Raw genomic sequence first — 24,037 nt, 5'->3', positions numbered from 1 at the left:
CCATACGTGAGCTCTTTCTTTGGAAAATGGACTGGACCAAGGTCCAGCAATGTAAAAGAAAGCCTTATGAGCCAGCGCTTGATTTCTTTGAACGTTTTGAAAAAATTTCCAAACAGTACTCAGGTCTGTCTCCAGACAGTTTTAAGGATCATCAGAATGATCCTGTACTAAATTCAGCATGTTTGCAAGGACTGGATGAAGACCTTGTAATGCTGATTAAACAGCATAAATTAAATTGGCCAACTACACGTACTGGTGGACTGGCCATTCTGGCTGATCAGCTATCTAAAATGATTGAAAAGAGAGAAAGAGATAAAGCTGCTAAAATCATAAACTTACAGCTTCAACAATTAAGCAGTCAGGTCAGGGAGAAAGAGGAGTCTGTTATTACTGTAAAAAGCCAGGTCATCTTAAGAAAGATTGTAGAAAACTGAAATGGGATTTAGAAAAAGGAAAGAAACGAAAGCAAGCTCTAGGGACTATGAGAGGGTATTTCCCCTTTCTTTACCCCTACATTAGGAGAAATTGAAATTATCATAAAAGGGCAAACGACTGAGGCCCTTGTAGACACTGAGGTTACTTTATCTGTTCTTAATCCTACCCAACTAAGTTGCCCTTTCCCCTGGAGTAAAGTTTCTGTACAAATGGTAGGGATATCTAATAACCAATGTCTGTTTTTAAATCAGAACTTGTTCCCTTCCAACAGGGAAATGTTACAGGGCAACATATATTTTTTACTATTTAAATCTGTCCCAATTCACCTGATAGGGAGAGATGTTCTTGAAACCCGTGATGCCTATATATCCTTTTCCCAGAAGGGTGAAATGTATTTAGAACCAAATGATTCAGATACTGAGCCAATTGGGAAAGTAATGATTTTAAAGGAACCTCCATAGGAGGAAACTAATCTTGAAACTGAACGATTATTGCAGGACGTCCCAGTGCAAATTTGGGCCCTTTCCAGTGCAGATATGGGCAAGATTAAGTCAGCCACTCCTATTAAATAACTATTGACAATATTTTGCTTCTACCTAATATTCGCCAATATCCTTTGAGACCTGATGCACTAGCCAGAATTAAACCCGTTATACAAGATTATTGAAACAGGGGTCTTATAATTCCTTGTACAAGCCCCTGTAATTTTCCTATCCTTCCAGTAAAAAAGCCAAATGGAAAAGAATGGAGATTTGTACAGGATCTCAGAGCAATAAATGAAACAGTTATTCCAGACATCCTATGGTTCCAAATCCACATACCCTATTTATTATCAGTCATTCCTGTGGACTGCCAATATTTTTCAGTAATGGATTTATGTAGTGCCTTTCTCAGCATTCCTGTAGAAAAGGACAGTCAATATTTCTTTGCTTTCACCTGGGAAGATCACCAATTTACTTGAACTGTGATGCCCCAGGGGTATACAGAGAGTCCCACCTATTTCTCCCAGATATTAAAGGCTGATTTGAATGATGTTGATTTCCCCAGAGATTCCACACTAATCCAATATGTGGATGACTTACTTTTATGCTCTAGGACACTACTAGACTCCCAAAAGAACACAATTTACCGGTTACAACAGATAGCTCTACAGGGACATAAGGTCTCAAAGGAAAAACTTCAATTTTGTTTGCCCCAAGTAAAATACCTTGGCCATCTCAAACCCAAAGATAGGTTTCTGATTAACCCTGAAAGACTCAAAGGAATCCTATCTTTTCTCCTTCCCAAAACAAAAAAAACAGCTTAGGGGTTTCCTGGATCTAACTGGGTACTGTCGCAATTGGATCCCAAATTTTTCTTTAATGGCCCAGCCTCTATATGCCTTATTAAAATCAGATCAATCTGGTGGAACACACAATGTGATATATAGATGATGTATTACAGAATTGTACACCTGAAATCTATATGACTTTACTAACAGTTGTCACCCCAATAAACTTTAATTAAAAAAAGAAAAAAGAAAAAAAATAAGATCAATCTGATCCAATTCAATGGAAATAAGCTGTAAAAGTGTTAAAGGAAAAAGTTATCTAAAGCTCCCACTCTGGGACACCCTAATTATAAGCGTCCTTTCTTCCTTTTCATACATGGAAACAAAGGAAATGCTTTGGGAGTTCCAACTCAGAAACATGGAAACCATCATAGACTATAGGATATTATAGTCAGCAATTAGACTCGGCAGCAAAAGGGCTCCCCCCTGGTATGAGGGCCATCTTTGCTACAGCCATAATATGCAAACAAATAGAAGAGATAATTATGGGCTCTCCTTTAACTATTTATGCTCCTCATTCTGTTGAATCCTTGCTGAACTCTCACCACACTCAATACTTTTCTGTCAACTGGCTTCTTATGAAGTACTCTTGCTTTCTAAAGCACCTACTATTACTTTAACTTGATGCAACAGTCTTCACCCAGCAACTTTATTACTCTCTTTACAGGATGAAGACACCCATGATTGTGTTTTGCTTACTGACCACCTTCTTGTTCCCAGAAATGATTTATAGGAAACTCCTATTGATAATGCTAACTTAATTTGGCTTACAGATGGCTCTTATTTGAAAGATGAACAGGAACATTACTGAGCTGGATATGCAGTAACTTCCATGGTGGACATAATTGAAAGTTCTTATTTACCTGAAATAAGATCTGCCCATTAATTGCTCTAACTCGAGCTTGTCAATTGGCCAAAGATCAAGTAGTCAATACTTATACTGATAGTTGCTATGCCTTTGGTGTAAGCTCATGACTTTGGAATATTGTGGAAGCAGTGAGGCTTCTTAACTTCCTCAGGGCAATCCATAAGGAATGGAAAACAAGTTGCAGAATTATTAGAGGCCATACAACAACCGAGACAATTGGCAATTATCAAAATTTCAGGACATTCTAAAGCCTCCACCATTGAAGCAAAAGAAATTAGCTGATGCTGCAGCTAAACAGGCAGCATTGACTAGTCAAATTATCCAGACCCGAGAATGCCCCTCACTTCCTATTAAATCAATAAAAGACTTTTACATTTCCAAAGGGCAGCCACAGAAGAATAGAAGAGGATATGGCAAAAGAGGGAAATTTTGACCCAGGCAAACAGATATGGCTTGGACCCAATCAAAAACCAATCTTACCTATGGGGGTCCAACTGCCTATACTTCAATATGTGCATGAGCTCACACATTGGGGTGATTTTGTGGAGTAACCAATATTACTGGAAACCTTCTCCCACTGTCACTCATAAAGCATATGGCAGATGTTCTAGCTATCCAAAATATAACCCAGGAAAACCACTCCATGAATCCCAAGGACATTTCCCACTTCCTTTAGGTCCATTTGAGGTTTGACAACTGGATTTTATCCAAATACCACCATCTTAGGGATACAAATATATATTAGTTATGATTTGTATGTTTTCTTACTGGGTTGAGGCATTCCCTTGCAGGAGAGCAACAGCTTTAACAGTAGGTAAAGTGCTTTTGGAAAAATAATTCCCAACTGGGGAATTCCCTCTGAGTTAGTAGTGACTGAGGGACTCATTTCACTGGGCAAATAATGCAATCCCTCTGTAACATTTGGCTTATTCTACTGCATTTTCATTGTGCATATCACTCCCAGTCCTCTGGATTGGTGGAACGTACAAATGGTACAATCAAAATTCAACTAGCCAAAATTTCATGGCCTAAGGCTCTCCCTGTCATGCTCCTCAACCTGAGGTCTACTCCTTTTGGTAAACATAGCCTTTCTCCTGATGAAATAGTCACTGCTTGCCCTATGCATCTGGATGAAGGGGCACACGAACCAACCTTACTAAAAGGAGACATTCTACATTATTGTCAAGGACTAATTAACCAGGGGACTAATTAAAGGGATTAATAAATTAGTAATTGATTCATTTCACAGTGCGTTCCTGGGAGACAAAGACTTCAAAGACCATGCATGGCTTACAACCAGGAGATTTTGTCTACTGGAAAAGACATCAAATAAAAAATTCTCTCCAGACTCGTTGGAAGGGACCTTATCAGGTGTTACTAACTAATCCATGTGCAGCTGAATTTAAAGGAGTTAACTTGTAGATTCACATTTCTCATTTTAAAAAGGCACCTAACAGTGAATGGACATCTATTCTTGTCTCTGACACTCGCCTCTGTCTACAGCAGACATCAAAGACTCAAGGACGAGAAGCTGCTGACATCAATAGACAGCCATCCCAAGATTTCAATAAGGACTGTATGCCCACAAATTGATATTGGACCCAGGGACACTTACTTAATCATTTTTTTCCTTTTGTCCTTAAGTAATAAATGTGTTCTTTAAACTTCCCTCAAACCTTACTCTTATATCACCTAATTGTTGAGATATATCACATGGTTCTTTTATTGCTATTATCCTTCTTACGCTTTCCTAATGGAAGCAATATCTGTCTCCCCAGACCCCCTCCCTTACTGGATATGAAAAATTTAACTTGGGTACCTGCTGATCTTTCCCATTTACTAGACAGTGACGGTCTCATTATCAGTTATGATAATGAGGCTAACACCTTGTTAGCCATGCATTGGTCCTCTCCGATTATTAATATCAACTTTGGTATATTTTTTTCTGGGTATATCTATTATAAAGGACCCATCCTGAGCAAGTACTTTAAAGAATCCCTCCCTGATAATTCCCCTGGTACAATTATATATGGATCTCATTTAGATGAATATCCTGGCTTGTAGCAGCCTGCCCTATCTGTCATAGTATAGCTTGTCCTCAAAACCATCAGCCATGCTCCTGTGGCTGGATGCCCATAAAACAGGAAAAAAATAAATGGGTCCCCATTTCAGAAATTATTGGAATTACTTGGTGGGTAGATATGTCTGTAACTACCCCACCCTCCTTGCATCCTGGACGCTTATGGAAAGCCTTACGGAATACTCAAACTCTAGCTCATTTTCGGGTTACCACTACTCATTTAACTATGGCTTAGGAGACAACATTCTTGGGTCCATTCAATGTATCCCAATTGCTCCCAGGCCATAGGCACCCAATGGCAACAACATTCCTGGTGGATCCAACAAAATTGGCCTTCTATAAGAAATGAAAGGGAAATTCTTGGAGGATTGGGAGCTGGCCTTGCTATTCTGGGACAAGCTGAATTTGCAGCTAATGAAGAACGTCATTCATTAGAAAAAGACTCTTTTTCTAAAATAGGTCATATAGAGGGAATGTTATTTCAAGAGGAAGGAAAAGGATGGGAAGCAGCAGGGAAAGATAATGAGGCCCTAGCTAAATGGATAGAACAGACTCCACAGACTATCAAATTTCATGTACAAACCCAGCAATGGGAACGTGCCTGTACCCTGGCTCAGTGAGGCCTGTTATCTATGCTAATACAAGTGGAATCTGAAGTGGCTATGAAACAATGGCCAACGGTAATGGGTGCAAAAGCCCAGGCAAGACACTTGTGGGACTCTTATGGTCCCCCTGGACTTTGGAAAATTTTAGATGGAAAATGTGATCTAAGACATTGTATCTTAAAAACAAAAGCACTTTGGTTAAATCCTAAACTAAGATTTTCAATAGTTCAACTAGCTGGCATAGGGACCATCCTTTATGATACTAGAATACTTCTAATGGGAAGTAGATGGGTCATTTTTAATAATAATAATAATAATAATAATAATAAAAATGGGAACCCCTCTCATTATCTGATTGTGAAAATCGAAAAGGTGAATGGTTATTTCCCCAATCTATATGGAATTCTGAATTTACCCAATCTTGGCTTATTGTATCCACTCCAACAAATAACAATATATGGTATATGGGAAGGGGACGTTTTTGTTGGGATGGATTAGAAAATTCTTCTGTCATATTAACTGATTTCTATTGTAAAAATACCAGGTTTACAGTAAATGCTATGGGAATATGGTGTAATACTGAAATCATAGGCAAATTAGCTTTGCCTGAGGTTAATGAAACCTATAACAATATTGATATTGAAAATCCAGTGTATTGGGAAATCGAACTTAAACCTCCCCATGAAGTCGTTTCTATGGAAACTAATTGGCCAGAAGAAAAATTAGAGCTTTTGGATCATGAAGTAGTAGAAAGTCTTCATTTATCTGGCCAAACTTATCATAAGGTACAAACAGCAGTAGATGAGGGAGGAAAACACATTTTTAGCTTAATAAAAAATTATGATAATGCATGTAAAGGGTTCTTTGGATAGCTAGGATGCTTGTTCTCCTCAGACTCTTACTTGTCTAATAGTGAACACTGTCTGCTCCTAATTGGTGTTACTGGTTTAATACTATTGTTCTTGGTCTCATTTTGCAAATGTCATACTAGATGAAAACAAAAAACAAAAAAAAAACACCCCAAGACATAAGACTAACAGAAAAAAAACTGGGGTCATGATAACTCAAAAATTAGAAATGATCCAGAATATATTTAATGAAGACATAGGTCTCCCATTTGCTCACCTTGTCTTTTAAATAAATAAGTAATTCGGCCTTGACTACCATCTAAGGTTATGGTCTTGCCCCATCCCCAATGGTCCAACATACAGCAAGACAAAAGCTGACACTAACGCTTCCTAAGAATGAGCCTTCCTAGCACGGTGGGACCACACTCATCAACCAAAAGGTTGGTCAACAATGCATCCTTCAGATTGATTTCTGACCAAAAGGGGAAACTGAGGATGGAAAAGGGGCCACACGTTAAACCTGACAAGCTCAGGAGACTGAAAATAACCACATAAGATGGTCTGAACATAAAAATTACTAACCAAAAGCGAGTCGTGGCCAGTAGTCACGTCCTTGGCCTGTAGCTTCCTTAACAAAGGTCAATCTTTACCTTAAGTGAGCCTGTCCCTCCTTTTTTTGCATCTAAGATAACAGACCCCCCGAGGGCATAACCCACCACACCAGAGCAGGAAACTACAAAATCCCTCATTGTTATCTTGTTCCCCCAATACCATCTCTTTGTGTTGTGAAATGCTATTAACTATCCTGTACCCACCAATGTAAAAGAAGTGTGTCTCTCCATTTTATTTTTTATCTAATCCCATAGATTCCCCATTTGCTTTCTTCACCCCCTTAATCTACAACCAATGGATTTCATGTAACTCTCCTCCTTTGATTTTTTTAAATTAATGTTTGTTAGGGTGACAATTTCCTCCTTTGATTCTAATGTATAAAATAAGTTGCAAAATGGCCATTTCCCAGAGCATTTTCTCAATCCATTGAGACTTTGCTTCCCGGCAATTGTCTCAGTTTAGCTCAAATAAACTCCTACAAGCCTTTTCCTTAGGCTGGATGTTTTTTTCATTAATGTGCCTTTACAGTAAGGTCTGTGTTGCATCTTCACTTAATTTTCGTATATGATGTGACCTCTTCCCTTTTAAGGACCTTTCTGGGAAATGGCATACACCACTCTACCTTCATTCACCAGGCAAAGCTAAGTTACAGGGCAATACCCATCTGTGTATGAGACAGGAAAATGTGTATATCAGGCATCCGATATCAAATTTAGCAGTTGATAAACCTATTCAGCCATAATCTTAATCCAAGCGTCAATTCTATTGCTTCGTTTTTCAAATAAATTTACTTGCTGACTTTCACCCATAAGGATTTAGCGGGACGACGTAGCGCTAACCGCCTCTGGTTCTCATTCCCTCGCGGACCCGCCGCAAGGAACACGGTCCCCAGGGACTTACCTGCCCTTTTCCCCAGAGAATGTGGGCTTTAGGTATTTTTCCCTTTGGGGAAACGAAACCGTGCACTTCGCAGCTTCCCGATTTCCCGCGTGTTGCGGGTGGCCGGGGGCGCCCCCCGCGGGTCCGCCCCTCGCCGCGCCCACTCAGCCGGGGAGCCGCCCTCCCTGCGGACGATAACACACGAGGGTCACGGCCACAGGCAGAGCAGCTGTGCGCCATGGCTGCGTCCCCTGGAGGGACCCCGGCCCCTGCAGTTGAGCCGCTGCCACCCCAGCCGGCAGCGCACACCCCGGAGCCTGGCTCGGTGAGCGCAAACCGAGGAGCGAGAGGAGAGCCTGGGGTTGGAAACCGGGCGGAGAGGGGTCGCTGGGGTCTGGCGCTGGGGTCTTGCACCGGGGCTTGCCCCAGAGACCTGAGGGTGTCTGATCGCAGCCGTTTAACCAGCCAGGGGCAGCACTGCGGGAGGGGGGGTGTCCCCCACCCAGCCTTTAGGCTTCTGAACTGCCCCTAGTGGAGTCAGACAGTTGAGAGCCCAGAGGCTGAGGATAATTCGGGAGCCCCAAAGAGAAAAGGATGGAAAACAAGTCCTAGACAAATGAGTAACTTGCTGAATTCGATCAACTAGTCAGAAGCAGGACCAGTCTCTGGTCTTGATTCTCAACCTAGAGCTCTTGTCCAATCTCGCCAGGTCTTCCCAGAGATCTCCTGAACCCTGAGCAGGTAGGACTTGCAGTTGTGCCTGAGGACACAGGAGCCTCTCTCCCCCAACTCCCAGGCCGGTGGTGTGGGCTTAAACACCCTCTCAAACCCTGGCCTTGTCCAGGCACCGGGCTCTCCTTTGGGAGACTACCCCAGAGCTGCACTTCCTGGCAACCAGGCCCCAGAGTGGGGGTAGATATGGCAGGTTGGAACCCAGATGGGGCTGGGACTCATGCCACAAGGGTGGGAGTAGTGGAGGGGAGTTAGCACCTCTGAGCTGCCTGCTGAGCGCAAAATCCATTCTCCCCTCCAGGTGAATGCATTCACGGTGGCTTCACTTCACCACCTCAATTCCCTATGCTTCCTCTCAGGCACCTCAGAGCAAAGGATAGTGGCTCCCAAGAAAGTTTGATAAGGAGTCTCTCTGGGACTCTTATTTCCCCGTGAAATTTAGAAATTCAGGGTGAGATTAATGGCAAGAGGGAAAACTAACATTGCCTATTAAGTGTCATTTAATTCTCATAACAACTCTATAAGATTGTAAATCTCCATTTAACATGTGAGAAAACTGAATCCCAGTTACGTTAAGTAACTTGCCCTGGGTCACACAGCTAGAAATGGCAGATGCAGAATCTGAATCCAAGTGTGTCTAACTCTAAAACTTGTGCTCAGTCAACTGTCGAGGGCTTATGATTTAAGTACTTAAAAAACTGTCAAGATTCCAAGATTGTATCATAAATGCAGTTTCAGCTGGAATTTCTTTTTCTATCTTTTAAGTGCCTTCTATATGCCAGAAACTTGCTAGGCATACAGAGGGTACCAAAAAAAATGTATACACATTTTAAGAAATGAAAAAAACTGTATTAAAAATTGTAATACTCAATATACATTGATAATGAAAAGATGAATACAAGTCATGTGTATACATTTTTTTTTTTGGCATCCCTGGTATTTAGGGGGAAACAAGAATCCCATTATGGTGTGGGGTGGGGAGGGCTATCATGATGGATTCTGTCTATTGTTAAAGTTTTCTAGAAGTGAAATAATGCTCACACAAATGTCTGAAGAGGAGACCACATCCTGCCTTAAGTGTGGTTTTCTTCTGTGGTTAAGAAGAATGTGCAAAGGATATGATAAACCCTTATCTAGGAAGACCTTCCCTTCAAAAGAGCCCATCTGGGTGTCCTGCAAGATACCAAAATGGGTGAAGCCTTAGTCTCTCCACTTCCTCAAAGCAAAAATGAGAAAGAAGGATTCCCAGCATCTTTCGAAGAAATCTAATTTCACACAATGTCTTTATGGCATTATTCCTTCAAGAAATATATACTGAGCATCTACCATGTTTCCCCCCAAAAAAAGACCTAGCTGGACAATCAATTCTAATGTGTCTTTTGGAGCAAAAATTAATATAAGACCCGGTATTATATCATATATTATATTGTATTGTATTATATTATATATATCATATTAAAGACTGGGTCTTATAGTAAAATAAGACCGGTTTATATTATATTATATTATATTATATTATATTATATTATATTATATTATACCCGGTCTCATATTATAGTAAAATAAGATTGGGTCTTATATTAATTTTTGCTCCAAAAGACACATTAGAGCTGATTGTCCAGTTGGTCTTATTTTTGGGGAAACATGGTACTATATGCCAAGCATTGTTCTGGGTACTGGGAACACACTGGTAAATAAAAATAATAGGTTATGCTCTCAGAAAACTTATATTCTGATGAAGAGAGGCAAGAAATAAATAAGAGTATATCAGGTAGTAAGTACAATTGAAGACGAGACTTGAGTGGCCAGGGAAAGCCTCGCTGAAATGACATTTTGGCTTAGAATTGAATGACAAGGAGTCAGCTCTGCAAGGACCTGAAGGAAGAGCCTTCCAGACAGAAGGAATAGGAAGTGCAAAGACCCCGAGGCATCAACGAGCATGGTCATTTTGAGGAATAGGAAGGAGACTCCCCTGGCTGAGGACAGCTATTTGAAGTGAAGTGGGAAAGGGAATGGGGCGGGTTGGGGGGTGCTTGTAGACTATATGACGAGGACTTGGAGTTTTACTCAAATGATAATGGCAAACTGTTGAAGGGTTTTAAGCCGAGAGGAGACAAGATTCTATGTCATGAAAAGGTCACTTTGGCTGGAGAGTCGATAGTAGGGACCAAGAACAGAAGCAGGGAGCCACTTAAGAGGCTCTCATTGATGGGTTAGACGGGACCTGGGAAAGGGGAATCAAGGCTGACTCCTGGGTTTGTGGGCTGAGCTGCTGAGTGGACCTTGGAGTCATTTCATGCAATGGGGACAACAGGGTTAGGAGTTGGTTGAAACAACGGGCTAGAAATCAGAAGCTATGCGTTTGACCGTGCTGGGCCAAAATGTCTGTTAGGCAACCATGTAGGGCTGAGAGTAGGCAGTCGAATATTTGAGTCTGGAGTCCATTGGATATCTTAGGGTTGATATATATATATATATATATATATATATATATATATATATACACACACACACACACACACATTTGGGATCATAAACATTTCGGTGGTGGGCTGGTAAACAGTCTTTCCAGAAAAAAATTAAAAAGCTCTGATTTGTAATGTTTGCTGCTTTCTATGGTGTAAATACTCTCACCATGGCTGATTTCAGGCTGCTAGTCATTCAACAACTGGCTGCAAAAGTCCCTGGAGCCATTGACTCATCAAAACAAAACAAAACAAAAAAACCAAACCTGTTAAGTTGGCAGGACTATTCCATTTGACAGATGAGGCTTGGAGCTAGAAAGTGGTTTATTCAAGGTCACACAGGGAGATGGTGGCAAAGTTGGGGTCTCCTAACCCCCAGTTCACTCTGGCTTGCTGACTCAGAAAATAAAACAGACTACAGCAGAAAGCACTGAGGGGGAAATATAAGGAAGAACTTCCCCCTGGAAACGTTTAGAGGTCATAGTTTAGGATTTTTTTTTTCTGTCTCACTTCCCTTTAAGCTGACTTGGGACAAATTAGGACTGAGAGGTTGCCGGAAAAGCCTTCAAGACATAGGGACCCTGGATGCTTATGGAAGTCAGGGAAGTGTGGGGAGCTGTTGTGTGTCTGTGGAGCTGGGGGCTTAGCTCCTGTGTCTCCCCCAGGACAGCAGAGCTGGTCGCCTCTCATTCTATACGAAGGTGTGCTATGGCATTGGTGGCGTCCCCAACCAGGTGGCCTCCAGCGCCACAGCCTTTTACCTGCAGCTCTTCTTGCTAGATGTGGCACAGGTGAGTATGGGCAGCAGCCCAGGGCTCCCTATTTCCATCCTCCTTGGTGTCTGGTCCTTCTATCACCACCATCCTAGACAGGTAGCACTTTTGACGTAAGCCAGACCAAAAAAAAAAAAAAAAAAAAAAATGCTATTGAGGCCAACCTCCTCAAGGATGTTTATTGCAGGCTGTTTGTAGTGGAAAATGAGAAACAATGTGAATGCCCAACAATGTAGAAGCAGTTGGATAATAACTTTTACTATACCCATATAATGGACTATTATGTAGCCATTCAAAAGAATGGGTTAGATCTATATACCGGTTGACTTGGAGGGATTTCTGTGAAGCACTATCAAGTGAGAAAAGTTAGTTTTAGAGAAGAGTATATAAAATTACCCCATTTTAGCAAAACAAACACATGCCCCATATATGTATGTGCATGTGTGTCAGTACATGTTTTAAAATGAGCATGGAGAAAATGTACAGAAAATTACACCAGGCTGTTAATGTTGGCTATACAATGGAATGGTGGAGGATATAGGGTAAGCGAGAAAAGAATTTTTAATAAGTTATTCATGATTTTTTAAAATGACACTGATATGGTTGCATTTATATACAGTTATAAATTGCAAGTGTATGTATATAAATGCATGAAACTGATCATCAAAATGCCTCTGGCAATTGTCTCAGGGTGGTGGGATTTCAGATGAGCGTTGCTCAGTATTTTTCTGTACTGTTTGAATGTTTTTACAATCAGTGGTATCCTTTATGTAATCAGAAAATTCAATAAAACATTTTCATTATGAAACGAAAAGTCTACCTCTGCCTGTCAGGCTAGGTGCATCCTTCTTGCCCTGAGCCACCTCAGGTGAGGGTCTCTCGTGTCTTCTCCAGAAGTGACTGGGCATAAGTGTGCCCGTGTGCGGCTGTCAACTACTCCCGCCTCCCCTGTCTTCACTAGTACAGCTGCCCTGAGAACCTTCTGGATTAGTGTCCTGGGAAGGAGGCTGAATAGACCTTTACACTAGAGCTCTAGCCCCAGCCAGGTCCCCAGATCTCCCTCCTGGGGGGTGGGCAGGCCTGGGTATGCCCTCTGACTCTGCCAGGCCTTGGCTTTCGCCTCCCTTGTCCATTTCAGATCCCTGCTGCCCAGGTGTCACTTGTCCTGTTTGGAGGGAAGGTGTCTGGGGCAGCTGCTGACCCTGTGGCTGGGTTCTTCATCAACAGAAGCAGGAGGACAGGGTCTGGACGACTCATGCCCTGGTGAGCAGCCCAAGTCCTTTGGATCTGGCACCCACCTCGAGCTTGAGGTCACTATGTTTGTCACAGTCCTGCTTCTTAGTAGAAAACCCTGTGGATGGTTAGAGGGCAAAATTGGACAGTAGGTGACGGGACCAGACTGTGAGGGCAAAATTGGACAGTAGGTGATGGGACTGGAAAGTAGGTGACAGGACCAGACTGAGCCATGCAGGAGTTAGACATTCCTGGGGACTTCCCTTCACCAGACGGCTCTTGAAGACTCCCAGACCTGACCTGGAGGGTGGGCTGGAGGCCATGGAAGGTCTCAGAGTAGGTAGGCCTCTTGTGCTCCAGGGTTCTTGATACAGGGCATGGAACCGCCAAGCCCCCAATTATTCTAGAGTCCCAGCCCCACGCCCAGCTACCTCCATGTACCATTAGCCACTTCTCCCACTCCATGGCTCCCACCCTGCCAGCCCCAACCCAGGGCCTTTTCAGGGGCAGAGGGCTTATGCCCAGAGGGGTGAGGTTGTTCCAGGCCCTGCCTTTGTGTCCCCCAGCCTGGTGCTGCGGGCACCCTACCTCCACTGTGCTCCCACAGGGTGCTGGGCTGCACGCCCTTCATCGCCTTGGCCTACTTCTTCCTGTGGTTCCTGCCCCCCTTCACCAGCCTGCGAGGCATTTGGTACATAACCTTCTACTGCCTATTCCAGGCCCTGTCAACGGTGAGCAGGTGGCCCCCCCTTCCTGGGCCTAGACCACAGGAACCTCATTGCTGGCCAGTGGCCACTCTGAAGTGTGTGTGTGAGACAGGGGTGGGTGTCCAGGAGGGTCCCACTGCCCACGCCTTCTCACCAGGACTTGCAATCTACCATTAGCTCCCCAACCACTGGGCTCTGGGCTGGGCGACGCCTCCTGCTCTCAGCCTCTGACTCCTGGCTTGAGGGGATTAGTGGGGATATGCCAGCCTGGCACAGGGATTGCGCTGCCACAGGGCGCCCTGGTTGGCGAGCTGGACGGAAGGGGACCATCTAAAGTCTGCCGGCCATCCCAGTTCTTCCAGGTGCCCTACACGGCGCTCACCATGCTCCTGACCCCCAGCCCGAGGGAGCGGGACTCGGCCACCGCGTACCGTGAGCACCGGCATCGGGTGAGGGTAGGGGATGGCGCTGTCCTGGGCCCCGCCAGCTCGGTCACCTTGAGCCCTCGCTCTGTCCCAGGGATGACCATGGAGATGGCGGGGACGCTGATGGGAGCTGCGGTCCACGGACTCATCGTGTCGGGCGCCCACGCGCGGAACAGGTGCGAGGACGCCGTGCTCCTAGGGCCGGTGGCGATCTCCCCCGACGCGGTGAGTACCCACACGGCGCGTCCCCGCCCCTCCCACCCAGGACCCCTCTACGGGGTCCCCTCTTTCCTCTGGAGTCGTTTGGGGCTCAGCTCTGCACACCGCGCCTCATTCCTTCCCTTCCCTTCTCCTGTAGCTGAGCCCATGAACTAGTGAATCCCCGCTAGACCTGCTTCTTCGCCCGGGTGCCTTCTAAACATAAACGCACAACGGCTCAGCAGGCCATCCCGAGGGGAGGGGAGGAGGCAGACCCCAGAGCATGGACCGGGTTGGGGAAGCACCACGTGCAGGGGCAGGGGAGAGGGCAGCAGGAAGGTAGAGCCCTGGGAGTAATTTTTTATTCCTCCCTCTCCCCTCAACCCTCCACTCCATCCAACTTATTACCAAATCCTGTCCATGTTTTAGGCCAAAATCTTCTGCACACACTGCCATATCCTGGCCCATGCCTCTACAAGCCCATTCCCTTCACTGTCAGGGTGGAGGAATGGACGGTGGCAATGGCCTTGAGTTGGGGAGGGGGAGACCAGCTGGGGTGTGAGGTATGTGGTGCCCAGAAGGGGGAGCAGAAGGCTGAGAACCCACCCTGGAGGCCAGGTAGTGTTCAGGCACCTCTTGGTAGCTCCAGCTCTTTTATCGCATCGACTTCACTTATAAGACACAAATTCATAGCAAAACTCATCAAGAACTTCAAGACGGCGACAGCATTACCCTCCAAGCAGCCCTTCTGAGCCTGGGGCCCTGTACACCTGTGCTGGACCCACCCCTGTGAAGACTGCCCATCTCCCTCTTTCCTCCTGCCCCGGAGGCAACCTTTATCCAGATCTGGGTGACAGTGCCTCCCACACGTCTTTACATGTATTTTACACACTTGTACCTTCCCCTGAATGATAGAGAGCATGGTCTCTGTTTTTGACATTTATGTGGGTCACCGTGCATCAGACTGTGTTGTAACTCTGCTCATGGATCTGCCTTCCTCCCACACTCCAAGCTCCTTGTTGCGGATGTACAGAGTTCACTTACATCCTCAGCGTCTAGCATACAGAAATCAGCAACAATGAATGTTTGTTTTAGAAAATGAAAGCATGCGTGTGCGCTCAGACCCCTGGTAGCATGGGTGCACGCAGGAGGCACGGGGTCAGCAGAAGGACCACCCTGGGCCCCCAGCTCTCTCTCTCCTGCTGGGCTAATTGGGAGGAGGGACCCCCAGCTCCCTGAGTCTTTGGCTGAGGGTCCGTCTGCTCCACTGAGAGGTGCTCCTGCCCAGCCCCTGGGTGTCCCTACCTGAATGGGTGGGAGACATCACCCCCACCCCCGTTCTGTCCTGTCCCACAGACTCGTCTCTACTCCATTGCAGCCGCTGTGGTTGCTGTGACTTATCCTGTGTGCAGTGGCGTGCTCCACCTGGGGGTGAAGGAGCAACCAGGTACAAGGGTGCAGGCAGTGTGGGAAGCAGAAGCTGGGGGCCAGGCTCCTCTTGGGTATGAGTTTTGGTCTGAAACTTGGCCAAGCCGAGATGTCACCTTCCTGTGTTGCAGAACCCTCTGCCCCAGCCTCCAGCCAGAGCCTGGGCTTCCTGGCTGGGCTGGGCCTCACTGTCCGGCACCCACCCTATCTGAAGCTGGTGATCTCCTTCCTGTTCATCTCAGCAGCAGTTCAGGTGCTTCTGGCCAGGCCAGTTCTTATTGGTTCAGTTCAGTCTCTCATCCCCACCACACCACAGTTAGACTTGAGTTTCAATGGGCAGAGACCAGCGGCTGGCATGTGGCCTGGAGAGGCTCGTGCTGGGAAGAGAGAGACCTAGCTAGAGCTTGTGGTTTGGGGAGGGTCAGAGCCCAGACACTAGGAAAACAGTGTCTGGGATGAAGTCCACCCATTCTTAGCTGTGCAAGGGGAGGAATGGTCTTTATACCTGTGTCAAGGATGGGTGTCCTTTGTAGGGGTGGAGACTGCATGATGGCCGCAGCAACAAGAGTTCAAGTTCCCAAAGGGGAGGCCAGACTTGAGACCTAGGCCTTGCCTTTGACTTCTAAGATCCAGCCATTCCCTGTACACAACCACTTCCTGTCAACCTCTTCAGGTGGAGCAGAGCTACCTGGTCTTGTTTTGTACACACGCCTCCCGGCTACACAACCATGTCCAGAGCCTGGTGCTAACCATCCTGGTGAGGGGATCTGGGGTGGCAGAGCCAAGGTCACTTGGAAGCCTGAGCTGGGGACGTGTGGTCCTTGACATGACACATGTGGCCAGAGTCCTGGTGGTCAACATTCTGGACTTGGCTGTGGTCTCAGTCACCTGCATTCCAGCAGACGGTGGAATTGGGGCCAGGGTAATAAAGTTCAGAACCACTGGTTCCAACCAGGAGGCAAGGTTGTGGTGGGGAGTCCCACCTAAAAGGGCTTTGAGAACCTGGGCGGAGGTGCTGGCAGCACAGCCGGCCGGTTGTGAAAGTTTTTTCTGCTCACAGGTCTCTGCTATACTGAGCACCCCGCTGTGGGAGTGGTTTCTGCAGCGATTTGGGAAGAGGATGTCAGCCTTTGGGATCTGTGTGAGTGAGGCAGGAAGCAAGGCCTGGGCTGGGGGGCGGTGACCTTGGAGTCTGAGCCTCCTGGGGGCCAGCAGGGCGGATCTGTATTCACTTGTGTCATCAGTGCCCAGCATAGGACCAGGGCTTGGTGTGTTAGTAAAGCCTAGTGAATGTGCACATGAAAGAGCAAGGAGGGAGGGCAGGTGCAGGGAGCAGCTAGTGTGTCTGTCTCCCCAGGTGATGATGCCTTTTGCAATCCTGTTGGCTGCTGTGCCCACAGCCCCTGTGGCATATGTCGTGTCCTTTGTATCTGGCGTGAGCATTGCTGTCTCCTTGCTGCTACCCTGGTAGGCTGGGTGAGGGGAAGGAACATGGGAGCTTCACGTCCCTCCTCATGGGTCTGCCGTCCTTCATATCAACCTGCTGTCCCAGGCCCCTTGTGCCTAGCACGTGCTGGGGAGCCACTCTCCCACTTGCAGGAGATGGAGGCCACCAGCTCCATCTGGGAGCCCTCCTAGAAGAGCACCAGGAATGGTGGGCAGCCGGGCGGGGGTGGAATGTAAGCACACACGGCCTGGCTCTCTGTGGGCCAGTCCCAGGATGACTCTGACATGGTCTCCATCAGAGCTTGAAGGCTGGTGCCTGTCAAGGGGACAAAAGGGGTAGCTCTGCAGCCCTCTCCCCAGGTCCATGCTTCCAGATGTGGTGGATGACTTCCAGCTGCAGCACCAGCACGGCCCAGGCTTGGAGACCATCTTTTACTCATCCTACATCTTCTTCACCAAGATTGCAAGCGCAAGCGCCCTGGGCATCTCCACACTCAGTCTGGAGTGAGTCCTAGAGTGGGGCTTTACCAGATGCACAAAAGATTGTGGGGTGGGAAGAAAAGGGCAGAGTTTCCCACCCCAGCCAGCCGGGGGCCACTCATGAATCCGGGACAAGCTCTGCTCTTTGGAGAGTGTGGGGGAACCACTTGCCCCAGGTTTTCATGTGAACATGACTGAGAGGGGTCTTTCTTGGGGGCCATACCCCTCTGAAGCCTCAGCTCCCACATTCTCAGTTCTCTTCAGAACACCTCCCTGACCAGGCTATTCCCTCAACACTCCCTTCCACCACAGTTAGGGTGATCTGGCCAAGAAATGAATCCAAGTTTCAGGATAGTGTGGAGCTGAGGGACCTGGGACCCTCCCCCAGGAAGCAGGACTCAGGAGGATCTGAGCTGAATGCATGGGGCACCTTCTCCAGGTTTGCTGGGTATGAAGCAGGAGCCTGCAAGCAGGCAGAGCAGGTGGTGGTGACCCTCAAGGTCCTCATCAGTGCCGTGCCCACCTGCATGATCCTCACTGGTCTTTGCATCCTCCTGATTGGCCCTGCTCCCAAGCCAGGACACCTCCCGCCAAGCCAGGACACCTCCCGCCAGCTGAGCCTTCGGAGGTGAGCACCCCATGCACACAGGTACACACAGCAGGGCTACCAACTCCCAGGGGGGCACCCAGATGTGTGCTGGTGTAGGACTAACCAGTCTGCAGGTCTCCCTGCGGTAGTAATTCCACCATTCAACAGTCCTGCCTTTGGAGACTCTTTCCTTAGCTTCAGTGATGCTGTCTGCTTCTGGATTTTCTTCTGCTACTCTGGTCATCCCTGCTCAGGCTCCTTTCTTCCATTGTCTGTTGGGTGGTGGTACGGGAGGGCTCCCTGTTCACCCGTTCCTTCTGCTTGCTCTCCATAATCCCAGGCACTCATCTACTTGCTTGACCTCGAACACCTCTTGTGCTTGGTGACTCCTATAGTGGCCCCCCTCCGGCCCCTATCCCCCGGACTTCAAGTTCAGGTCTACATACATGTCTGGCTCTCATTTGGACATCTCCACCTGATATCCCACAAGCATGGCAGGCAGTCTTAACGAGCCCCAAACTGAATTCACCTTCTTCCCCCAATCAGTTTCTCCTCTTTGCCCCCGTCCCAGTAAATGGCACCATCCTCCAGCCTGGGAGTTGAAACCTGAGGGACGTCTTCCACTTGTCCCCACACAGGCTGTGCTGAGGCTTGTCCTTCTCCCTTCCAGAGCACCAATCCCGCTGCAGGGGACGATCTGCTCACTGTCTGGCTTTCCCAGTAGACTGTGGGGACCTTGAAGGCTGTGGCTGTGCTTATTCACTTTTATGTCCCAAGAGCCCAGCACAGAGCCTGAGGCCCAGCAGGGGCTGCAGTATCATGTCTGGTCCAGCGGACTTTTACGAGCACATGTGTATGTTTTTGCAGATGCTCGCACACTTACAAACGTGAGCACACAGACATACAGAGGACCACAGGGGAGGAAGAAGTGGCATTATTATCAGTCCCTCCCTGCTCAGTGTGGCTGGTCTCAGACTCTAGCCAAGTAATGCTGACGTCAAGCGTTACACTCAGGGAAGGACTTGTGGATGGGGAAGTGCGTGATGGGACTTGGGGAAACAAGCCTTGGAGCTTTATTCACAGGGTGGTGACAGGGAGGATTTCCTAAGAAGACATGAGAATAGCCACTGACACTTCCACAGGGGTGTGTGGCAGGACAGAGAGCCCACCCCACCCTCATTCTTCTCTGGCTTCTTTCCCTTCTTACAGGAGGACCAGCTACAGCCTGGCTTGAAGTTTGAGCCTTCTGTGAGTTGGAATAGCAGGAGCCAGCGTCTTCCGGTCTCCAAGTCCCACTTTTTTCTCAGCTGTTTAACACTCCCACTTCGCAGCTTACACATGACCTTTCCCCAGGGATGTGGAGTCTTCAGCGGCCTCTCCAGAAAGGACTGGCCTTGGCTCCCCGTCATTTCTTGCCTGTTGACCACAGAGCATCTGAGAGAGGCCTGTGGCCGGCTACCAGCTCCAGGCAAACTTTGACCTGGAAAGCATCCCAAGAGCAGCTATTCCTGGAAGGAGAAAGCCCTAACCGGCCTGGCATGCAGACTCCCCACGGGAGCACCAACAACCTGCTGACATGACAGGACAGACATACAGACCTCTTGTTCCTCCTGACACTCCAGTGGACATCTGAGAGACAGGCTGACAGACACCTCATAAACGGGCAGAGGGGGGACAGGTGGACATGCTGGCGACGTCCAGTTAGGAGAGACAGACAGATGCAGTGAGGCCAGCAGACCGCAGAGGGATCGAATGGGGACACCAGTGGGGTTGAGAAGACTGAGCAGGGCATGAGAGGTATTTCTCAAGCTTTTCCCTTTGTTCAGATAGGTTGGCGACACTCTGCTTCTAGAAGTGGACACAAGCCACTGAAGAGCAATCATTTTTATGAACAATACTTATTTGTGTGGAACTATTTTTCCGAAATTTTATCTTGTAAAAGCACAGGAACCAGTTTTCTAGAGGTCATGCCTCTGGGGAAGAAAGATCCACTGAGATTTGTTTTTTCAAAAACAAATTAAAGGGTTTGTCTTCTACTGAGTCTGTAAAATGTGACTGGCCGGCCCTCTCATCCCACCTCCTGGGAAACCCTTCCTGAGGAGGGGAGGGGAAGGGCCTGATGTTACTGAACCTGGCTACCGTGTTTCCCCGAAAATAAGACCTAGCCGGACAATCAACTCTGTGTCTTTTAGAGCAAAAATTAATGTAAGACCTGGTCTTATTTTACTATAAGACCGTGTATAATATATAATAATATATAATATAATACAATACAATACAATACAATACAATACCAGGTCTTATATAAGACCGGTATGTCCCCTCAGCCATATATCCCTGACTATGCATCTCCTCAGACCAGCCAGAGACAAACAAAACAGCCTTTTCCTGTTCCCTTCGCTTTCTCCTCTCCAAATACTCTGCTTCACTCTCCCCCTTCTCCCTGCCACCATAGCGTCGCCTCATCCTTGTCTGTCGTTCTCTCCTTACCCATTAAACCTTGTCTCGCCTCCTCACTGAGGAGACGGTGCAGCCTCGCTGGGGGAACGCCAGCACTGGTGAAAAGGAGGCTTGGTTTTGGTGAATGGATAGATGCCAACATAATTTACTGAAAATGCATGAGGCAGAGCAAGTGTGGGGAGATGACGATGGGTTCCACACTGGACATGTTTTAACCTCCCGAAGTAAGAGTCTGTATGTTGCTTTCATCTTTTACGTGTGTGATTAATCAGCTTAGTCAACAAATCTGAGCTTCCGTTATAGAACAAATGTCTATACCATTACCTGCACCTCGGGAAGGCTGTAAGGATTGAGGTTAATACCTGACTAAGGAAACCGTCAATGACTGGGAGCCATTAATGCTGCTCGCTCCTTTTCAAAACTCGTCCCTTGGCTTGCGCGACCCCATGCTCCTCTACCACCTCTAACCACTCATTTCGTCTTTTCCTTTGCTGCGTCTTCCTGTGCTGTTCTGCAGTGGTGGCAGATTCCCGGCGCCCTGCGACCTCATTTACCATCAGCACCTACACACCATTCGATTTCCCGTCCTGAGCTCTTTGCTGACCTTCAGATCCTCAGAGCCAAAGATCAGATGCCCCTCTGAGGGTTCTTCAGGCAGTTAAGACGTCTTGTGTCCAAAGTGGAACCCATCATCTTCTCCCCATTCTTGTTCTACCTCCTGCGTTTTCAGTAAATTATGCTGGCATCTATCCAGTCACCCAAACCCCAAAACTTGGTGTCTTCTTAGTTTCCTCTCTCCCCATTCACCCCACCACCTCATCCCCATATACACTGAGTGTGGACTAAGCAACAGAAAGAAAGGGTTGCAGCTTGTGGGTTGTTACCAAATACTAGAAGTTATCTGAAGCTGGACAGAAAGTTTAACACTAGATATGGATGGATGTGGCTCATAACAGAGTGAACTCACATAACTGCTAGATGCTTGAGACATGTATGTATGTTTCTGTATTCCTACGGGACTCAGTTCAGATGGGTACAGTTTTCTGTGTTTGCCTAATGTTTCTTCAGGATAAAAGTCGTGGATAAGCAACAGGAAATTCATGTTATGCTCTAACTGTTCCCTAATACAGCAACTGTTCCCCAAATAGAACAAATTTGTGTTTTTAAAACAAGCATTGTAACAGAATTGAGTATAGATGTGTGTGGGTATAAATATACAGAAATCCTACATGGTCCCATAAATATTAAAGGAATGAAATAAGTATTTTAAAACATTCCCACAAAGAAAACACCCAATTCAAATGATTTTACACAGTTCTATCAAACTTTCAATCAAGGATCCTTCCTATCTCATGAAATGTCTTCCAGGGAACAGAAAAAGACACATTCTGCAACTCATTATACCAGGCCAGAATAAGCTTGACACCAAAACTAGACAAGTAAAAAACAAAGGAAATTTATAGGCTAATCTTACTCATGAACATAGAAGCAAGAATCCTAAACAAAATATAAGCAAACTAAGTCTGGCAATGTCTAAAAAATAGATACATCACGAACATACTGGGTTTATTCCAAGAATGCAAGATTTGTTTAATGTTAGAAGAATCTATCAAGCGAGACTGACCACATTAACTGATTAAAGGAGGGGAAAAAAGTATAATCTTGAAACAGAAAGAATCATTTGATAAAAACCTAACACTCATTCAATAATAAAGGTACTCATGGAAGAAAAATTTTAAATCTGAAAAAGGGTATCTACTAAAAACCTGTAGCAAACATCATTCTTAGCAGTGACGTGAGGAATAAGGCAAAGGTACCACTCTCACTACTTCTGTTCAACATCAGGAGACCTAGCCAGTACAGTAAGGTAATAGTGTAAGAATTAGAAAGAAACAAGATTATCAGTATTTGTAAATGATATTATTGCCTACATAGAAAACTGCAAAGAATCTACAAGTAAATTATTAGAATTAATAAGAGAGTACATAGCAAAGTAGTTGGATATAAAATGGACAAAAACAAGGTGCACTCTTATATGCCAGCAACAGTTATAAAACATAATTTTAAAAAGATAGCTTTAAGAGTAGGGACAAAAAATATAAAGTACCTAGGAATAAATGAACAAGATGTGCAAAGGCTTCTGCTTCCGGTCATGATGGAGGAACAGAGACCAGATCTAGCCTCTTGACTGAAACAATAAGAAAAACTGGACAGGATATATGAAACTAGTTTGCAAGACACTGAGCATCAGGGAACGAAGGAGCAATGTCTGAAAGATGGGAAACAAATGAGGTGAATCAGATGACTGCCCCAGCTTACTGCCTTGAGAGTTTCCAGGTGACAGTGAAGAGAACCCTTTGGAGCCCGGAGAAATCCCGGAGCTGAGATGAGTCTGGGGAGACCAAAATGGCTCGAGTTTACAGGACAGGACAATGGAGAGGAGTGAGCTAAACACAGAGAAAGCGGGACATCTCCAGAGGGTCCCCTTAGGTACCCAACAGAATATTGATTAAAAAATCCTTACAACTCAACAAGAAAAAGACAACCCAATAGGAATTTGGGCAAAAGACACAGGTATTTCGCAAAAGAGAAAACTCAAATGGCCAATAAACACATGAAAGATGCTTAGTTTCATTGGTGGTCCAGAAGTAAAAATTAGGACATCAACGAAAAACCATTTAAAACTACTAGAGTGTCATAAACTAAGAAGCCTTGAGCATTTAGAACAACCGGAGCTCTGTTACACTGCTACTGGCATAACCACCTTGGAAAATAATCTGAATTGACACAAACCCTGTGATTCATCAATTCCGTATCTAAGTAAAAGACCCTAAAGATACTTTTCGAACACTTGTATCAGGAGGTATTTAACAAGGATATTCAAAGCAATATTGTTTACAACTGCAAAACAAAACCAGAGAAAAATCCAAATGTTGCACAGCAGGAAAATGGATAAATTGTAGTAACTCAAAGCAGTGAAAGTAACAGAACATAGACATAACAAGTATGAATCTTAGTAACAATATTGAGTGGGGAAAAAAAAGCACATCACAGAAGACTATAAATGATATAATACCATTGTATAAAGCTCAAAGTCAAAGGAAAAAAATAAACACTATATTGTTTAGGCCAAGTTGTTCACTTGTAATGAACTTCCTTTTTAAAAAGAAAGAAAAGGAATGAAAAATGGTAATTACAACAGTCGAGAGCTTAGCTAACTCTGGGGTGGAATTACTCCTATGGGGAATGCTCCAGGAGCGGCACATGAGGAATTTGAGCAGTGTCTTATAATGTTCTGGTTCCTAAACTAGCTGGTAGGTGTTTCATTTTATTACTGAGCTTTCCTGTACTTTATATCCACTGCATGCATCAAATAACACCCACACAAAATTCAGAAAAATTTGGGCCCAAAATGGGATTTGTAAATAATGTCTTTCCTTATGC

The 24,037-nt window shown here is 45.8% G+C and overlaps 1 protein-coding gene across 2 annotated transcripts; it reads left to right on the top strand.

The window, feature by feature from the left end:
• Positions 1-7,824: 7,824 nt before the first annotated feature.
• On the top strand, positions 7,825-20,170 carry MFSD2B (MFSD2 lysolipid transporter B, sphingolipid). 2 transcript variants are annotated; one of them, XM_088796275.1, is made up of 14 exons: positions 7,825-7,982; positions 11,520-11,645; positions 12,766-12,890; positions 13,468-13,591; positions 13,921-13,999; positions 14,087-14,217; positions 15,547-15,637; positions 15,750-15,871; positions 16,292-16,375; positions 16,679-16,759; positions 16,976-17,085; positions 17,413-17,568; positions 17,984-18,172; positions 19,343-20,170. In XM_088796275.1, exons 1-14 carry the CDS (start codon positions 7,896-7,898, stop codon positions 19,365-19,367), a joined length of 1,530 nt encoding a protein of 509 aa, XP_088652401.1. In that variant the 5' UTR covers positions 7,825-7,895; the 3' UTR covers positions 19,368-20,170. The 2 variants fall into 2 exon arrangements, with proteins under 2 accessions (XP_088652401.1, XP_019568263.2); XM_019712704.3 differs by having other exon boundaries at positions 7,826-7,982; positions 17,425-17,568.
• The last annotated feature ends 3,867 nt before the right edge of the window (positions 20,171-24,037 follow it).

Source organism: Rhinolophus sinicus, chromosome 2, assembly GCF_057876585.1.
Source record: "Rhinolophus sinicus isolate RSI-liver-muscle chromosome 2, RSI-T2T, whole genome shotgun sequence".
In the NCBI taxonomy this organism is placed as follows: Eukaryota; Metazoa; Chordata; class Mammalia; order Chiroptera; family Rhinolophidae; genus Rhinolophus; species Rhinolophus sinicus.
Note: the sequence above shows the minus strand (reverse complement) of the source record. Positions and strands in the feature narration are given on the sequence as shown.

What these genes read in the sequence shown, in the direction of transcription:
- MFSD2B (XM_088796275.1), top strand. Translation starts at nt 7,896, where the DNA reads ATGGCTGCGTCCCCTGGAGGGACCCCGGCCCCTGCAGTTGAGCCGCTG. An exon ending in TGGCGATCTCCCCCGACGCG is followed by an intron (nt 14,218 to 15,546) that starts GTGAGTACCCAC and finishes CCTGTCCCACAG; the next exon opens with ACTCGTCTCTACTCCATTGC. An exon ending in ATCTCCACACTCAGTCTGGA is followed by an intron (nt 17,569 to 17,983) that starts GTGAGTCCTAGA and finishes CACCTTCTCCAG; the next exon opens with GTTTGCTGGGTATGAAGCAG.